General features: G+C 56.9%; 2 protein-coding genes across 4 annotated transcripts in view; both read left to right on the top strand.

The window, feature by feature from the left end:
- The first annotated feature begins 1,849 nt into the window (after nt 1-1,849).
- Nucleotides 1,850-4,595, top strand: SFTPC (surfactant protein C). Its single transcript, XM_045774071.2, has 6 exons — nt 1,850-1,970; nt 2,674-2,832; nt 3,182-3,304; nt 3,553-3,663; nt 4,042-4,189; nt 4,387-4,595. Exons 1-5 carry the CDS (start codon nt 1,902-1,904, stop codon nt 4,177-4,179), a joined length of 600 nt encoding a protein of 199 aa, XP_045630027.1. The 5' UTR covers nt 1,850-1,901; the 3' UTR covers nt 4,180-4,189; nt 4,387-4,595.
- An 840-nt stretch (nt 4,596-5,435) lies between these two features.
- BMP1 (bone morphogenetic protein 1) overlaps nt 5,436-16,614 on the top strand; it is a 42,125-nt gene continuing 30,946 nt past the window's right edge. For 2 of the 3 annotated variants that reach the window (XM_045774029.2, XM_045774030.2), the window contains exons 1-5: nt 5,438-5,748; nt 12,759-12,872; nt 14,987-15,151; nt 15,324-15,441; nt 15,741-15,919. In XM_045774029.2, coding sequence (XP_045629985.2) covers nt 5,592-5,748; nt 12,759-12,872; nt 14,987-15,151; nt 15,324-15,441; nt 15,741-15,919 — 733 coding nt within the window. In that variant the 5' untranslated portion in view covers nt 5,438-5,591. Of the gene's footprint in view, nt 5,749-12,758; nt 12,873-14,986; nt 15,152-15,323; nt 15,442-15,740; nt 15,920-16,614 lie in introns of all 3 variants that reach the window. The other variant, XR_006775641.2, reaches the window with a different exon arrangement.

Genomic DNA, 16,614 nt, shown 5'->3' with positions numbered 1-16,614 from the left:
TCCTCATGGGGACGGGGCAACCCGCCAGGGCTGGAGAGCTGGGGGCCAGCTCGTGACTGAATGGCAGAGAAGGCGTGAGGGAGCCCCCAGGCCGGGGACAGGAACTGGGGTGAAGTGTCGGAGCTAAAGTATCAGGAGCCAGAGAGTGAGGGTGGGGCTCTGACTTAGACACTCATGAAAGTTCCAAGGGAAAGGCACTGTAGAGACCAGCTAGCCCAGCAAGTGGAGGAGAACCCAAGAGAAAAGATGCAGCCATTGGTTGGTTTGGTTTAGTGCAACAAAGCAACAGAAGTGGCTTTGAGGAAGGAGGTAAAAGCGAAGGAAGGGAGAAGGAGAAGGTCCAGAAAGTGCATCACATCAAGGTGAGGAGGATTCTCGGGGCAAATTTAGGATCAGAGGGTATAAAAGAGGAGCACAGAGGGATAGGGTCACAGGCAGCACCAAGCAGGTGAAATTGAAGAACGAGGAGATTGGGACCCCATCAGTCACCACACCCAGCCCTGTGCAAGACTGGGCACAAGAGAGAAGTGTCAGGTGTGGAATCTGCTATCAAAAGCCTTCCACTTGATCTCTGAAAATGGTTCACTGTTTACTTGATGAAGAAAACCCAACAAAATCATTCATATCGAGAGGTTCAAATCTTCACATGCATTTGAAGAACACTCATGAAACTGCCCAAATCATCAAGGGCATGCATATCCCCAAAGCCACCAAGTACCCGAAGGAGTCACTTTACAGAAGCGGTGTGGGCCATTCCATCACCACAGTGGTGGAGCTGATAGGTGTGCCCGGGCCCAACAGTGGAGCTGGACACAGGGCCAGCGGCCTAAAAAGAGTGCTGAATTTCTGCTGCGCATGCTGAAAAATGCAGAGTCACGCCGAGCTTAAGGGTTTCGGTGTAGATTCTCTGGTCATCGAGCACATCCCGGTGAGCAGAGCCCTTAGATGAGCCGCTACGATTGCAGAGCTCGTGGTCGGACTAACCCCTGCAGAAGCTCTCCCTGCCACACTGAGATGGTCTCTCCTGAGACAGAGCAGAGTGTTCCCAGCCCAGGGGACCCCCAGAAGAGGAGGTGGCACAGAGGAGAAAGATAACCCACGAGAAACTGGAGAAACAACAACGTATGGCCTGGGAATAAATTCAGCATAAAATAAATTCAAATGAAAGTAAAAGCAGGGGGAAAGGCCTTTAGATTACAAACGAGCCCATAGCAAAGAATGAGAAACCACACATTAGTAGGTGAAAATTTATAGCCAGAGGGGACAGAGTTTTCAGAATTAGGAAAAGAATGACTAGGGGCAAGTCTGAGGTTAGGTACCGGATGTGTGGGAGGAGGCCAGGCAGGTGGCATACTTGAAGTGAAAATATGAGGCTTTTTGAGAAATGGCCACATATGAACCCCCACACTGATGCCGGAGCACCCACTGCCTTCAGCAGGTCCACAGGCATTGCCTCCTCACTCCCCTTCCTGGGGCTCAGCCCTCTGCACAGGGGCAATTCTGTTGGGAAGTGTGGTGGACTCCCCACCGGGTCAGAGCGCTGGCTGCCTGAGAGGTCTGACCTGGCAGAGGAACGAGGAAAGCCACAAGACTGCAGGGGCAGGTGCCAGCAAGAAAGGTGGCCAAGGCCAGGAAGACACCTACGGTGAGAGGCGCAGACTGCCCAAGGGCAAGTTTGCTCCGCACACCCAGCTTTGCTCTGGCCGGGGCCAAGAGGACTCGTGCGCCAGGGCCAAGGGCCCTCAGGGGCTCTTGCAGGGGCTTATCTGGACCTCCGTTCTGGAGGGCCAGGAACAAACAGGCTTCAAAGTCAAGGGCTTGGCTGGCAGAAGCGGGCCGGATCCTTCACCTCTGTCTCCTCTCCCTACCGGCACATATAAGACCCTAGTCACACTTGGGAGATGAGAGGGGAAGGAGCCTGCGGCAAGATGGATGTGGGCAGCAAAGAGGTCTTGATTGAGAGCCCGCCGGTGAGTATGACCGTTGTGTGGACATACGTGTGAGCTGGGCCCTGTCTCATCCGAGCTCTCCGAGCCAGTTTCTTCATCCGACTTCATGCGCTTAGTTAACCTAGGGCTGTGCTAAGGTAGGGCAGGGACACCAACCACTAAGGCAGAGTCCCTCGGGGAGATGGACATGGCAACCGATCATTCCAATGTGAGGACCCGAGAGCCACCACAGTGGTCAGCGGAAAGGGCGGCAGAGAGCACCGCGTAAGCAGCCGCTATGCGGGAGTCACAGGAAGCTTCACAGAGAAAGTGACATTTGAGCTGGTTCCCGAAGAATAGGCCGGAGCTCCCTAGGTGGAGAAGGCAGGCGTTGCGGGAAGAAGGGGTAGAATGTGTAAAGGCAGGGAGGTGTGGGAGAGCATGGATTATTTGGGGTAACAGAGAGGGATGGGGATGGCTGGGGTGTCAGGGGTCTGGAGGAAACAGCAGGAGATGAGACTGGGGAAGCAGGTTCCCTTGGGTCTCTTCACGCTAGACTTCACGTCTAAGCATTTCTGTTGGAATCCGGGCCACCTCCTCCAAGAAGCCTTCTCTGATCTCAGCCCTCCTCTGCACATCCATAGCATTGCAGTCCAGCTGTGGGAGGGTGTCCAGCTTGTGCAGGGAGAAGAAGGGCCCTCCTCATGACCTCATACCTGTCTCCCTGCCTGCCCCACCATGTCAGGACTACTCGGCAGCCCCCCGGGGCCGGTTCGGCATCCCCTGCTGCCCTGTGAACCTCAAACGCCTTCTCATCCTGGTCGTGGTGATAGTCCTTGTGGTCGTGGTGATTGTAGGGGCCCTGCTAATGGGTCTTCACATGAGCCAGAAACACACTGAGATGGTGAGCAGGCCCGGAATGGGATGGGAAGTGGGTAGAGGACACACCAAACGGAGGGGCTGGGTGGGCTGGGCAGAGTGAACTGGCTGAGGGGAATGGAGGGGAGGAGGCAAGGGGTGCCTCAAGAAAGGACAGAAACAGGAACAGGGTGGCAACCCCAGCTTAGGCTTTTCCACCAGGCCTCTTGCTGGCCTGGCAGCCTGTTCCTTCCAGCATCCGGTCCCACCCAGCCTGTCTGGGCTCTCAGGGAAGAAGGGAACACATTTTAGTAAAGAGGGCTGAGGGTGGACATGGGGACAGAAGGGATGAGTAGGGAAAGAGAAATACAAGGCCATCCTGTGCCCTCCCCCAGGTCCTAGAGATGAGTATTGGGGGGCCAGAATCCCAGAAGAACCTGGCCCTGCGGGAGCGTGTGGGCACCACTGCCACCTTCTCCATTGGCTCCACTGGCATCGTAGTGTACGACTACCAGCGGGTGGGTATGCCTGACCTCCTGACCCTGGGGATGGGGCCGATGACAAGACTGCTAGGCCACCCAGCCGTGCCACTTCATGCATATCCATCCCTCCCCAGCCCCTAGCCCTTTTGCTTCCCTAGGCTGAGCCCCAGATTCCAATAGGACTCCCTCCGGGGCCTCACCTAGAGGGAGATGGCCCAGGATCAGGGTCAGGGAGTGAGCAAGGCAGGGCCTTCCTGAATGAACTCTGGGGTTTCTGTGCTCAGCTCCTGATTGCCTATAAGCCAGCCCCAGGAACCTGTTGCTACATCATGAAGATGGCTCCGGAGACCATCCCAAGTCTTGAGGCTCTCACTAGAAAGTTCCAGAACTTCCAGGTAGGTGTGTGAGAAGCAGTGGGTTGTTCCCCCCCCCAGGGCTGTTGGGAGGAGCATTTGAGATGACAGCTATTTGTCACCTGTAAAGCACTACTCCTTGTGGGCTGCCAGGTGGGTGCCCCTGCCTAAACTCACCTGTACCACACCTTCCCTACCTATTCCCCAGCCCTTCCTTCCCTGATGCCAAGCTGTTGGCCTCAGCTGAACCTCACCACCCAGGGGCTTCTGACTCTAGCACTGCCCCCTCTTCACTGGTGAGGAAAGTAAGACTTTTAGGAGGCTCAGAGAGATGGCCCGACATGCCTGAGGTCCCACAATAAGGGCCACAGGTGAGACAGAAACTCAGTTCCCAGGTTCCAAATCAGGTGCTCTTTCCAGATCAAGCCTGCCGTGTCTACCTCTAAGCTGGGCCAGGAGGAGGGCCATGATGTTGGCTTAGCATCCCCTGGGGACCTGGACTTCCTGGGCACCACAGTGAGCACCCTGTGTGGCGAAGTGCCCCTCTACTACATCTAGGACCCCTCAGGTGAGCAGATGTGACCGCCAGGGCACCGAGGAGCAGTGGCCCAGGAAGGCTTGCGCCACCTTGCCATGTCAGCTGACCGGGAACTGGGGGATCCATTGAGCAGGTCACCTAGGGAGCTCCTGGGAGGGCAAGTTCATAGACAGCCCCCTCGTAGTCCCTCTCCCTCCCATAATAAACAGTGTTTCTTTGCTTCTCAGGGCCTGTCGAAGCCCCAGGTGAAGAGGAAAGATCCACCCGCTAAGGGTCTTTGCAGAGAGGCAGGAAGCTGCTCCTACCCGTACCACAGGGACTGGAGCTGGAGAAATGGGAGCTGTGGGGAGAGGAGGGAGCGGGCAGAAGAGATGCGGCTCCTAGGGCCCAGGGGCTCCTACCACGAAAGAATAAAGCAGCCTGATTGAAAAACAAAGGGTGCGTCTCTTCCATCCTCCCACACCCCCTCGGTCCTGTTCCTGGTGGGGCCAGTTAGGGGAAGGGTAGGGACCTGAGGGAGCGACCGGTCTTTCCCCTGCCCCCTCTGTCAGGGCGCGATGGGGGGACTGGGGGCAGTGACGAGGGGACTAGGCAATCCACGGGCTTTAGGCGCCCTCCAGTGGTGTCTCCCGAGGGAGGACGAGAGACAGAGACAGCCAGAGACCGACCGAACTAGAGAGACAGGGACCGCGATGGGAGAGAGCGAGGGTCCGAGAAAGGCGGAGACCGAGAGACGCAGGCAGAGAAACGCAGCCAGAGACCGAGGGGCGGAGGCGGGCAGAAGCGCGGGGGGACCTGACAGCGTATCCCGCTGCCCGGGACGGGGCTCGGGCCCAGCGCCCGCGGGACGAGCCTCCGCTAGAGGGCACCTCGCGGGAGCTGCCGTCGGCCAGGCACCCCGGGGCCCGGCGCCCCCTCCCCGGACCCGCCGGGCGCCCCGGGCCGCCCGAGCCCCCTCCCGGGGCGGGCCGGCTCCCCGCCGTCCCCGCCCCTGGCTGGCTCGCCGCCCAGCCCCGCCGTGCGCCGTCCCGGACCCGAGGGGGGCCGAGCTCCGAGCGAAAACCCGCCCTCCAGCGAGCTCATTTCCCTAAAAGGGGGGGGGGGGAGAGGGAGGGAGGAGAGAAGGAAAGAGGAAAAGAAGGGAAGGGAGCGGAGAAGGCTGGAGGCGCAGGGAGAGGGCCGAGGAGCCGGGCCGTAGAGGGGGCGGGAGACAGGAAGGAGGGGGGCGAGGACAGGGAAGGGGGAGAGGTAGGGACGCGCGAGGGGGGGCAGCGCGGGGAGGGAGCGCGCGGGCGAGCGGAGGGGAGCGCCCTCCCCTCGCCGCCAGTCCTCCGCTTCCCCTCTCGCCGGCTCCCGCGTCCGGGCGCGACCCGCCGCCGCCGCCGCCGCCACCGCGCCCGCCGCCGCCGCCGCCGCCGCCGCGCCCTCCAGCATGCCCGGCGCGGCCCGCCTGCCGCTGCCGCTGCTGCTCTGGCTGCTGCTGCTGCTCCCGCGCCCGGGCCGGCCGCTGGACTTGGCCGACTACACCTATGACCTCGGGGAGGAGGACGACTCGGAGCCCGTCAACTACAAAGACCCCTGCAAGGCGGGTAGGCGCCCCCCCACCCCACCGACCGGCCGGGAAGCCGGGGCCGGGGCGCGGGCAGGCCCGGCGGGGAGGCGCGGGCTGCTTAGGGTTTGGGGTTGGGGGAGGACAGTCCAGTGTGGGAAGCCGGGAGCTGCCTGGTTGGCAATGCAGTGGGGAACAAAAGAAAGAGGGAGAGAGGGAGGGGGGAGTTTGGGGGACTTTTAGGACTGAAGTTTTGCTGCTGTTTGTGGAAGCTGCTGCCGCTGCCTTCTCTTCCCAGAGGGTTCCTGGGGAAAGCTCCCTGGGTCCAGGGAAAAACCTGCGGCCAAGGAGGCTTTTCCTCCTGCAGGAAACTTTACTGGCCAAACTCCTCTGTGTGTGTGTGTGTATGTGTGTGTGTGTGTGTGTGTGTGTGTGTAGTTTTCCCTTCTCCCCCATCTCAGGCTCCAGGACGTTGTTTTCCAGCCTGTCTGGGCTGCCCCCAGGCTGCACATCTGTCTGCCCAGGGGGTGCGGGAGGCCTGCATCTCCGAGGAGCAAGTCTCCTGAGGCCCCCACCCAGCCCAAGTGAAAGAAGAAAGTTTTTCAAGGGATCCTCTGATGTCATGCTCCCTGGGTATCCCATGGTCCCCCCACCAAACACAGCAGCCTTCTGGGACAGAGGAGACAGCTGTCAAAGTTCGAGAAGCCAGCTAGGGAGGGGATTATTGCCTCTGCCCTTAGGTGCCAGAGTTACCTACCAAGGCCAAGTTGGGGTGGGAAGGGGAAAAACACAGAGAACTCAAACACCGTGTATCAGCTCTCTTAGTCCACAAACACTGGAGGCTAATTAGCTGAGGTCAGGGCCCCGGAGTGTGTGTGTGTGTGTGTGTGTGTGTGTGTGTGTGTTCTTTGTCCATGAAGACCCCATGTAACCCCTTCACTCCTGCTGGGCCCAGAAGGGTCTTGCCCCTGGAGTGACCAGATGGCCAGACACTCAGGCCATTTGCCTAATCAGATGACCCTGAGCAGGCTGCCTGAGACAAGAGAACACACAGGCCATAAGATATCATCAAAATCTTTCCTCAACTTCCTGCCTCTGATTTCATCCTGTCTCCAAACAGCCAGGGCCAGGAGTCATGGCCCAGTCCCTAGAGTTCTGGAAGCGCCTGTGTTGTGGCATAAGGGGTTGGGTCCCTCTAGTCCTGACTCTGGGCTCCTACTTTGGGTGGATGGATCACAGCGAGCTACAAGAAAGGTAGACCCTTCTTCCAGTGGGAGGAGGAGAAGTCATATCTCTCAGCCTTCCTTCACCCTTGCTGGGCTGTGGGAGAACCAGACATTAGCCATCATCTTTCTCCCTGGGCTTGGAGTGGGCATGAGGCTAAGCGGATGGAGCTTGGGCTTTGGAGGCAGGCAGACCTAAGCTGTCAATCCTGGACCCACAACTCATTAGCTCTACTGCCTGGGGAATGTTAATTATCATCTCTGAACTTTGCTTTTCTCACCTGTAAAATGGAACTGATAATATGTCTCTCTGTAGAGTTGGTGGTAAGGATTAAATATGAGAACATATATAAAACACTTACTTAGAGATTAACACACAGTAAGCACTTAATAAATGTTTGCTGCCTACTGCCCTGTTTTCTGTGCCTCACACTCTCACTTTATTTATTTTTTTTTCTGAGGGAATGGGCTGGGTTTGCAGGAAAAGGGAGTGTCTCCCTGTCCCTGTGCTTGTGTCACTTACTCATTCAGCTGTTCTACATGGACAGAATGCTAATAATATGGGCCAGGCCCTGGTCTTGATCTTGGTGGAGATACAGAAAAGTCTAAGACGTGGCCCCGGCCCTCAAAGGGCTTCCAGTCCAGGAGGGGACAAGATGAGTGCAGATGTAACCAACCGCCCCAGCCAGGATGTGTTCTGTGCCTCCTTGAAGGAAAGGGCTTAAAGGCTCAAGGAGCTTCTTGCCCCTCTGCAGTCCTGGTGGGGTGGGGGGCAGAGAACCAGGGGTCACAGAAGATTTGGGGGTTCTTCATGGAGGAGGGAAGGCCTTGAAGAATGGGTAGGAAGTCAAGCTGATGTATTTTACTCCTGGATGGATTTGGAGTGATTTTCGGAGGAGGCAGCAGGAGGCTGAGGGCTCTATCCCCAGTCTCAGATTTCATGCTAGGGTGGGGCTGGCTGAGTTGGAACTTCAAACAAGGGCTCTGGAGAAGGCTGTGCACCAGGGTGAAGTGAGGCTGGTGGGGAGCCGGGCCAGGCCTGGGGGTGGCCGAGAGGGCCCGAGAGCCTGACAAAGCCAAGAGTCAGGGTCAGATCAGGCCTCCCTCCTGGGTGTGACTGGTGCAGCCTTGCCTACCTCCGCCCTGACTCCCTAAGACCCCACACCAGCAGCCTCATGCCTCAGGTCCCCAAGCTCTTTTCTCTGTTCATGGTGCTGTGTCCTCTTGCCCCCTCTGAGCCCCGCTGTCCAGGTGCTAGACGTGATGGTGGCAGGAGCACCTGGCTTTACCTCCTTGGATGCACCTGATGGGCCTGCTTACCTCTGCTCCCTTGACCCTTTCCGGCTCTCTCCTCTACTCCTTGCACACGGAGGACCAAGAATGGAAGCCCTGTTAACTCCCCTAGTCACCGTTCAGGATGACCAGGTCCCTTCATTTGTGATTACCTTTTTCTGCAGTTGCTGTCAGAGTTAGAGCAAACTTGAGGGCAGGAAGGCAAAATTAAGACTCTTGATACCCCGGAGAGTTTCCTGGATCTTCTGGGCAACACTAGAACAATAGACGGGAAGCAGAGTTGGTCTACGTGTGTCCTAAGAGTTGGTTCCAGCAAGCTCTTACGTGCACATATGAGCTCTCTCTGTCTCTCTGTCTCCTCTCCCCCTTGCCCGGGGAGATTCCGAGTCAGCCTTGATTTCTGGTATGTTAGGATGCCAAACCATCAAGGGGGACCTTTCCTGAGATTCCCAGCTCTTGGCAGTGACCCTCGGGGCTCTGGGAGAGACCCAGAAGGCAGGAATCCAGACACAGTTGCTCCCATAGGCAGAGAAGCACATGGTCCTCCTTGAGCCAGGAGGACCTTACTTCCGCCCCAGCAGGCAGCTCAGAGGTTTGCTCTTAGAAGAGCTCATCCACCCCCATCACTGTCCCCACCCCAGGGGCCTTGTGGCCCAGGTTTGGACTTCCAGGGGCCTCAGTCACAAGTTCTGGAGGTTGAGAAGCCATCCCTTCTCTTGCCAGACCACATTCCCCCTCCAGACACTCTGAAGGAGTCACCCAGCCACCTACGCCCCTGCTCCCTGAGTCACCTTCTCTTTTAGATGCCCCAAGGGAGGAGGAAAAGACTTAGAATCTCCCTGGGCTCCAGATGGAGGAGGACCAATGGGACTCCCCAGAAAGAAGGAATTCTCAAGAATTCTAGTTTCTCCAGAGATTTTGGGAGAAGATATTGGGGGATGACAGGGAGGGTGTAGAATATGTCACTCAGGCCACTAAGGGCCTCCTAAGGATATCAAGGGGAATCAGCACATCTTTCTGACTCTCTGGCTCTCTCTCTCCACCACCCCCCCCATTCATTCCTAAGGGTGCCCTTCTCCTTTGGGGGGTATGGCCTGTGAAATGTGTACATGCAATTATTTGTGTGTTCAAACACTAGGGCTTGCGCCGGGAAGTAGTCAAGAGAGTGTTCAGGCACATTTGTGGATGTACCCCTGCTTTATGGGCGAGTCCATTCAACTGTGCACGTGGGTACTCCTGAGTACACGTCAGGGTTCGCACAAATACGCACGTGTGGAGCGCGTCCAGCTGTGATTAAGGACACGTGCGTGTCTGTGGGAGCTTGAGTATGTTCTCCCCCACCTGGAAGCTTGCATTTGTGTGGCAGGACGTGCGTATGCCCTGTACACATGGCATTGGGGCGCCATCACCCCGGTGAGCTCCTCTCCCTCTCCCCAGATGGGGATGCCTTGCCACGGCCCCAGGGGAGGAGACGCTGGAGTCAAGAGGCCCCCCTAGAGGACGGGCACATGAGGCCCACCTTACTCTTATTTCCTCTCCTGCTCCCAGCCTGGCTGTGGAGTGGCCACGAGTGCTCCAGGCTGCTTTACAGCCAGAAAACAAACTTTTGATCCTGTGCTGAAAACAACTACTACCCTGACCCTGACCCCAGGGCTTCCTTCCGGGGAAGGGGCATGTCCTGGACTCTCCAGCATCCAGATCCCCTAGCTTCCCCCTGGGGGAATCCCAAATGGACAGGGCCTTGGCACTCAACTCCTGGCCAGAAGGCTCCCCTGCCCACCCCATGTCTCCCCACCCCCCTCTGTTCCCACACATTCTTCAGCCATGACAGCCCCACCACAGGACTCCCGCTCGGCAGAACAGCTCTGTGGCCAGCCTACGGCCTGTCCCGCCTTCCACTTGCCCTGCCCCCCACACTGCCCCGGTCTCACAGGCCAGCACAGTTCCGAGGCCTCTGTACTTGGAATTCGAGGTTCTGCTTCTGAGCCCTTTGGGGCTTCGCTCAGCCCAGAGGCCAGTGGGGGTGAACCGATATGCTCTTGGAAAGTAGAGAGTTGATCTTGAGCTTACGGGGCTGTTTTGGGGGTAATATTAACAGTGGCCATTTAGTGGGTGCTTACTGTGCTCCAGGCTCTGTGCTTGGTGCTTTATTTACATGCGTTATTTCATGCAGTCATCCTGGGCGACAGATCCTATTGTTAGCTCCTTTGTATGTAGGAGAAAATTGAGGTTTAGAAGAGTTTATGTGACTTGTCAGCTAATAGGAGCCAAGCTGGGATTCAAAGACAGGTCTGTCTGCCTACAAAGACTTTGCTTTTTGCTGTGATGTCCAAAGACAAGTCCAAATATCCATCCACATGTGTATACGATGATGCCCGTGGGTGTGGGCACGTGGGCCTGGAGGCGCCAGTGTCCGTGCAGAGGTGCAAAGCGTGTAAAGGTGTGAGGGTATTCGTGTGGCATGTGTGCGCCTGTACGAATGTTGGCATTGCCTTCCCGGAGTGCACCTCCCATCCCATGCCCTTTGTGTGTCAGCTGAGAAACGTCTCCCGTTGCCCGCCCACCAACTGCTGAGCCAAGGCCACCGGTGGTGATGTTTTACGGAAAAGAATCTTTCTCACGTGGTAGAAGAGATTCTGGGCCACTTACCAGCTGGTGGCCTTAGGCAAGTCGTTTCCCTTCTTAGGCCCAAGTGTTCTGATCTCTGAAGTCAGGGAGGTGGGCTGGAATCTAGCCACAAGGTTATCTCCCGAAGAGTTTGTACTTGCACACGCCTAGCAAATGCACAGGTGGAGCGAGATTTAAGGGGCGTGCCCTGAGTGGGCCAGGATTCAATGAATTCGTTAATGCGAAAGCACTTCGTCCCCTGGGAAGCACCACACAGATTTCAGCCTTTACATGCGGCGTCATCATGGCTGCCGTTACCGGCTCACTGGGTTCGGGGCTTGCAGCTAGTCTGCGCGTTGGAGCTTGTGCGTGTGTGTTTTTAGAACTGTCTGTGGCTGTGTGTTTCATGTGTGTGTCTACGCGAGCGTCCATTTTTACATACAGGTATTTACAATATGGGTTCTACGACACTCGTGCACTTGAATACAACGAGTGCTAGACCGGAGTCAGGAGGCCGGAGTTACAAATCCAGCCTCTCCGATGACTAGCAGTGTGGGAGACCATTTCCCTTCCAGGCCTCAGTTTCCATATCTGTAAAATGGAATGTTGGCCTGGATAACTGCTGGAGGGACTCCCACATTCTGTGGATCCAGGTCTAGGTTGCATCAGAGTGTGCGTCTACGGGCATGGGTTTGCGGGCCCAAAGAATATCGATGTGATACTTCACTCGAACATTCTGGAGTGCCTTCCACCTGCAAGGGTGGTGCGGGCGCCGCTTGGTCGGGGGAGCCTATCTCTGCGCCTCACATAGCTCTGTGTTTGAGGGCGTGGCTGTGGATGCAACCATGTGTCGGATTCTGTGTATGATGAAGTGTGTGTGTGTGCACACGCGTGTCCACCCAGCGGGCCATCTGGGGCGGAGAAACCTGTGTGCAAGGCCTCAAGGTTAAAACAATTTGTGTAATGCTGCCGTGAGGCCCGTGTAGCACTCTGGATGAGAAGCAGATGCTGCCGTGGGTGGAGCTTCAAGGGAAGCTGCTCTGGGCTCCACCTCCCCTGGCCCAGCCTCCATCCTCCCGCCCACCCCCGCCCCCCCAGCCCAGCCCAGCATGGGCCTCGGGCTCTGCTTTCAGAGCACTCAGCTCTACAGCTTCCCCTGCTCCCGACTTCTCAAAAGGCAGGCGGAGTGGTTAGTCCATCTCTCCAACAACATCTCTCCCCGGGTCCAGAAATCAAAATGGCCTATTCAGGGGACTCTGTTCCCCCCGCCTTTCTTCCTGCAGAGAAGGGACCCTGAGACTCAGAATAGGAGTCACTTGAGAATGGTTAAACTTCTCCCCCCTAGCAGGGCAGCTCCCGCTATGTGTCCTGGTTTCCCTAATATGCCTCCCCGCTCTGTTCCTGTTCACATCCTCCCCTGCGTTGAACTGAAAGGGCAGTGGTTGAGTGACTACCATCTGCGCAGTGCGGCGCCAAGGTCATGGGCCCATGGGGTCGACGCTCTATTACCTGACTCCCTTCTGCTTTCTCCATAGCACTCATCACCATCGGGAATTCTCGAGTTCGGTGTTTGTTTACTTGTGTATTGTCAAAGGTTAGCTCTGCACAAGCAGGGGCCTCTTCTGTCTTGCTCATCACTCCAGTGGTGCCTGGTCCACAGAAGGTGCTTGCTACGTATTCGCTACAGAGTGATGGGAAAAGTGACATGACCGTGTCCTCCTCTGGTGGGGGGTGGGTATCAGCTTCGCTGGATTCCCAGCTCCAAAGTGAGCGTAGTCTCCCGAAGCATCCTCGAAGCCAGTCCCCCACTGCCTTCCTCCTCAGAAGACATTTGAGGACTAAAGTTCCTATAGGGGAGCTCCTGGGGTTGGGGCTGTCAGTGCTGGCTAGAAGGATTAACTCCCCTGGCCTCTTCTTTTCTCCCTAGCTGCCTTCCTTGGGGACATTGCCCTGGACGAGGAGGACCTGAGGGCCTTCCAGGCGCAGCAGGCTGTGGATCTCAGGCAGCGGGCAACCCAAAGGGCTTCCATCAAAACCGCAGGTACACTGGGTACAGGCTGGCCCTCCTATGTCCCAGAAATGGGTTCCAGAATTGGAGAAACGAGGCACCTCCCTGTTTCCCAGCCAGGCCCTCTGAGGACAGAGGCTGTGAGCTTGAACCCAGCATATGGCTCGTCTCCCCTTGGGATATCTTTATCCCTTCCCCAGAGGAGCAGCAAATATAGACAAACCCAGGAGCTAAGAACTGACATGCTTTTTGCTTAGTTTACAAAGGACTTTCAAAAGCATTATCTAATTTAACTGTCTCCGGCCACCTTCAAAGGTAGGTGTCAGGACAGCTCCTGCCTTGCAGATACAGAAACTAAGACTCACGGGGGTAACACGACTTAATCAAGATGATAGAGCTGGTCAGTGACAGAGCTAGGACAGGATCCCAAGCCTTCTCACTCCACATCTGAGGCTCTTTGCTCAACACCCCAGTCCCTCTTGGCTTCTCCTCGTGCTCCCCCATTGCAAGCTTTTACGCATCTTTCCAACCCCATCTCCGGAGCTTCTCTGGTGAAACCTTCCCTGACCGTCCCCCCAGCATGCTTGTGCCTCCATTTGCTCTCTCTCTGCTCTCTGTTGACCACTTTAGTATCTCACTTAGTGAACCATATTTCAGTGGCTTGTGTTTGGTTTTTTTTTGGTTTTTTTTTTTTTTTTTTTTTTTTGATACGCCTATCTTCCCTGCTGGACTCAAAGCTTTTCAAGGTAAGGGATGGGTCCTTCTCACTCCTGGGTGTGGCCCAAGCAACTAGCAGCCCTCCTGGCCCTTGTGAATGGGTGAGAGAAGAGGAGGAGTCAGGGCACGGGCTGCTTCAGATCCGTCCAGCCTTGTCGCTGCTCTGGAACATGGCGCTGCCTCCAGGGCGCTCGCCCACTGCCAGGGATGGGGATTCTCACCTGGAGTCCATTCTGCACACGCTCTGCTGGGGCCAGGCGGTTGCCCTGCCCAGCATGAGGGAGGATTGTGGTACGGGCCGCCGCAGAGTAAAGGTCAAACTAACCCCAGAGAGCAGCTGGCACTGGAGGGTGACTTGGTGGCCCGATAACTAGCAAGGCTTCCTTGGCCTGGGAGGGGACCAGCAGACAGGGTACAGGCAGAATGGAGGGGTCGGAGCGCCTAGGCCCGCCACAAACCCACCAGGGTGACTTTGGGCAAATCTTTGGCCCTAGTTTCCTCATCCGTCAAATGTACACAGTGGCACTTGCCCAGTGCATCCCAGAGAGCTACTGTGTCACGGGAGAATGTGTATTTGGGAACGCTTAAAGACATTAAGTTCTCTATGCTCCACAAGGAAGAAGTTTTATTAGGGGAGAAGGGAACATTTCCTAGTCTCAAGCCCTCTACAGTTCCTAGGAATTAGTACACCATGGTTTTCTTTTCCAGTTATGGTCAATTCTCGCTATCTGTGGTAGTCATGCCTAGAGCTACAGGATAACCTTCTTCCATAAAGTCGCTGCGGACACTGAATTCACAAATCCTAAGCCATTCATCACTTCTAGGAGAAATACAATGTTCGGTTCCTGCTAGCCTCTTGTCCTATCATTTTCATCAGCTGATCAATATGTGACCCTGTCTTGTGTGTGTTTCTGTTTCAAAACCTGACTTAATACATAGTTGACTCATTAACATTGAGCCATGGCCAGCAGCACTGTGACTCGTGGCCGAACGTAGCTCATGAACACACATGCACGGTCTCCATAAGGCCCGTCAAACGCTTCTGCGCTCGGGAACACAGCACGGCAATGCTTTAGCGCCATTGGGGCAGATGGGAGGCATTTAAACAGCAAAGTCACCAGTAAAAAGCCCCCAACTGCAAACAAAGTAGCCCTGAATAGACTGTGAAAAAGAGATTATTGACGTATGAGAGCTGCAACGAGAAGGCAGAGCGTCACCTTGCTCCTCCTCAGTTGGCTCACACTCTTCCCTGCTCTGTGCATGCCCGCGGATAACCACGAGAGAGCTGAGGGTGTCGGTTTGGGGGTTACAGATAAATTTTAGGGAGTGGGCAAATATGGAATCCCCCCAAATGAGGTTAGATTATATAATTTGTTTCCCCTCCACCCCGTCATTCATTTGCTATCAATGTCTTCCTCTTCCAACCGCAGGGAATTCTTCTGCCTTCGACTGCCAGAGCACGAGGGGGCAGCTGCAGAGGAGAAGCCGTGGGAGATGGAGAGGCAGGTCCCGGAGCCGGCGGGCGGCAACATCCCGACCAGAGCGTGTGTGGCCCGATGGGGTCATCCCCTTTGTCATTGGGGGAAACTTCACTGGTGAGTGTGATGTGGGGAGGCCAGGGGAGCAGGCTGGTCTGGGCGGTGGGGCAGCCGGGTCTTGTGTAGTTGTGGGAGTGGTACCTTCTGTGTACCTGTCCAACAAGAGGCTGACACTCTAGCAATGGGCTCAGCTGGACACTGTGACAACCTGGCCCCTTCATCCTGGCAGGCAGCCAGAGGGCAGTCTTCCGGCAAGCCATGAGGCACTGGGAGAAGCATACCTGTGTCACCTTCCTGGAGCGCACAGACGAGGACAGCTATATTGTATTCACCTATAGACCCTGCGGGTGAGCAGGGGCCCCTGGGCACCGCACCCTCGGCCATCACCCCAACCCATATTCTGCCCTGGGCACTGCTGCTGCCCCAGTGGGGCCTGACACTGCGTCATCTGTCTCCCCCGCCCTGGGACATCGCCCCGGGAGCCGCCCGGATGTGGCTATGACCCCTGCACATAGCCTGGACATCCCGCGCTCTGGCCCCTCCCCCGCGCTTCACTCCCCCGCCCCCCTGGCAGCCTCGCCCGGCCCCTGAGTGGATGCACTCCCCCAGCTCGGGACCGCCCCCCTGAGCTGGCCCCGCCCTCCAGGTGCTGCTCCTACGTGGGTCGCCGTGGCGGGGGCCCACAGGCCATCTCAATCGGCAAGAACTGTGACAAGTTCGGCATCGTTGTCCATGAGCTGGGCCATGTCATTGGCTTCTGGCATGAGCACACGCGGCCAGACCGGGACCGCCACGTCTCCATCGTCCGTGAAAACATCCAGCCAGGTAGCACCTTGACCTTGGCGCCTAGCGGTGTCGAGCCCCAGCACCCACTCCAGGGCCTCTGGTGGAGGTGGGAGCTGCTGCCTGGAGCCATCGCTTTCAGTCAACTTAGCGGGCAGCCCTTGTCTAGGGCCCAGGTCGGTGCAGACCCCAGCCCTGAGGCATCTGCTCCCTGCCAGTAGCAGCTCTGAGACCGTTGATCAGTTGTAGAGCTGCGTGGGGGGCTGGGAGAGATCCTGGTCCTGGACACAGAAGTTATCGGGAGCAGCCAGAGCCCAGCTGCCCTGGGGTGGGGGGAAGTTTGTGGGGGACATTGGCACATCCCCCACACCATCTCAGCCTTTCTCTTCACTTTTCCCTGGTCTTCTGCCTTCAGGCCTGATCTCTCCTTTAAGGGTTTTTTCTCTCTTATTTCTCCTGGCTACCTCCCTCCCCTCCCTTCCTGCTTCCTTCCTCCCTCCCCAGGCCTCCTCCACTCTTCCCTGCTTTCATCTCCCTGTGGTTCTAGAATTGGGTGCTTCCTTTCCATACTCCTTGAGCCTTCCCTCCAGCAGTCCTCATTGGCCCTGCCCCTCTGCTGGACAGACTCTTCTAGAGACCCACCCCTACCCCCAGGCTTCCCTTGGCTGCTCCCTGGACCTTCAGGTAGGGGGGCACCTCTCAAGTGCAGGGAGGACCCCACTCCCCACCCTGAAAAG

The sequence above is a fragment of the Ursus americanus genome, chromosome 13, assembly GCF_024610735.1.
Source record: "Ursus americanus isolate L20-20 chromosome 13, mUrsAme1.1.p, whole genome shotgun sequence".
NCBI lineage: Eukaryota > Metazoa > Chordata > Mammalia > Carnivora > Ursidae > Ursus > Ursus americanus.
Note: the sequence above shows the minus strand (reverse complement) of the source record. Positions and strands in the feature narration are given on the sequence as shown.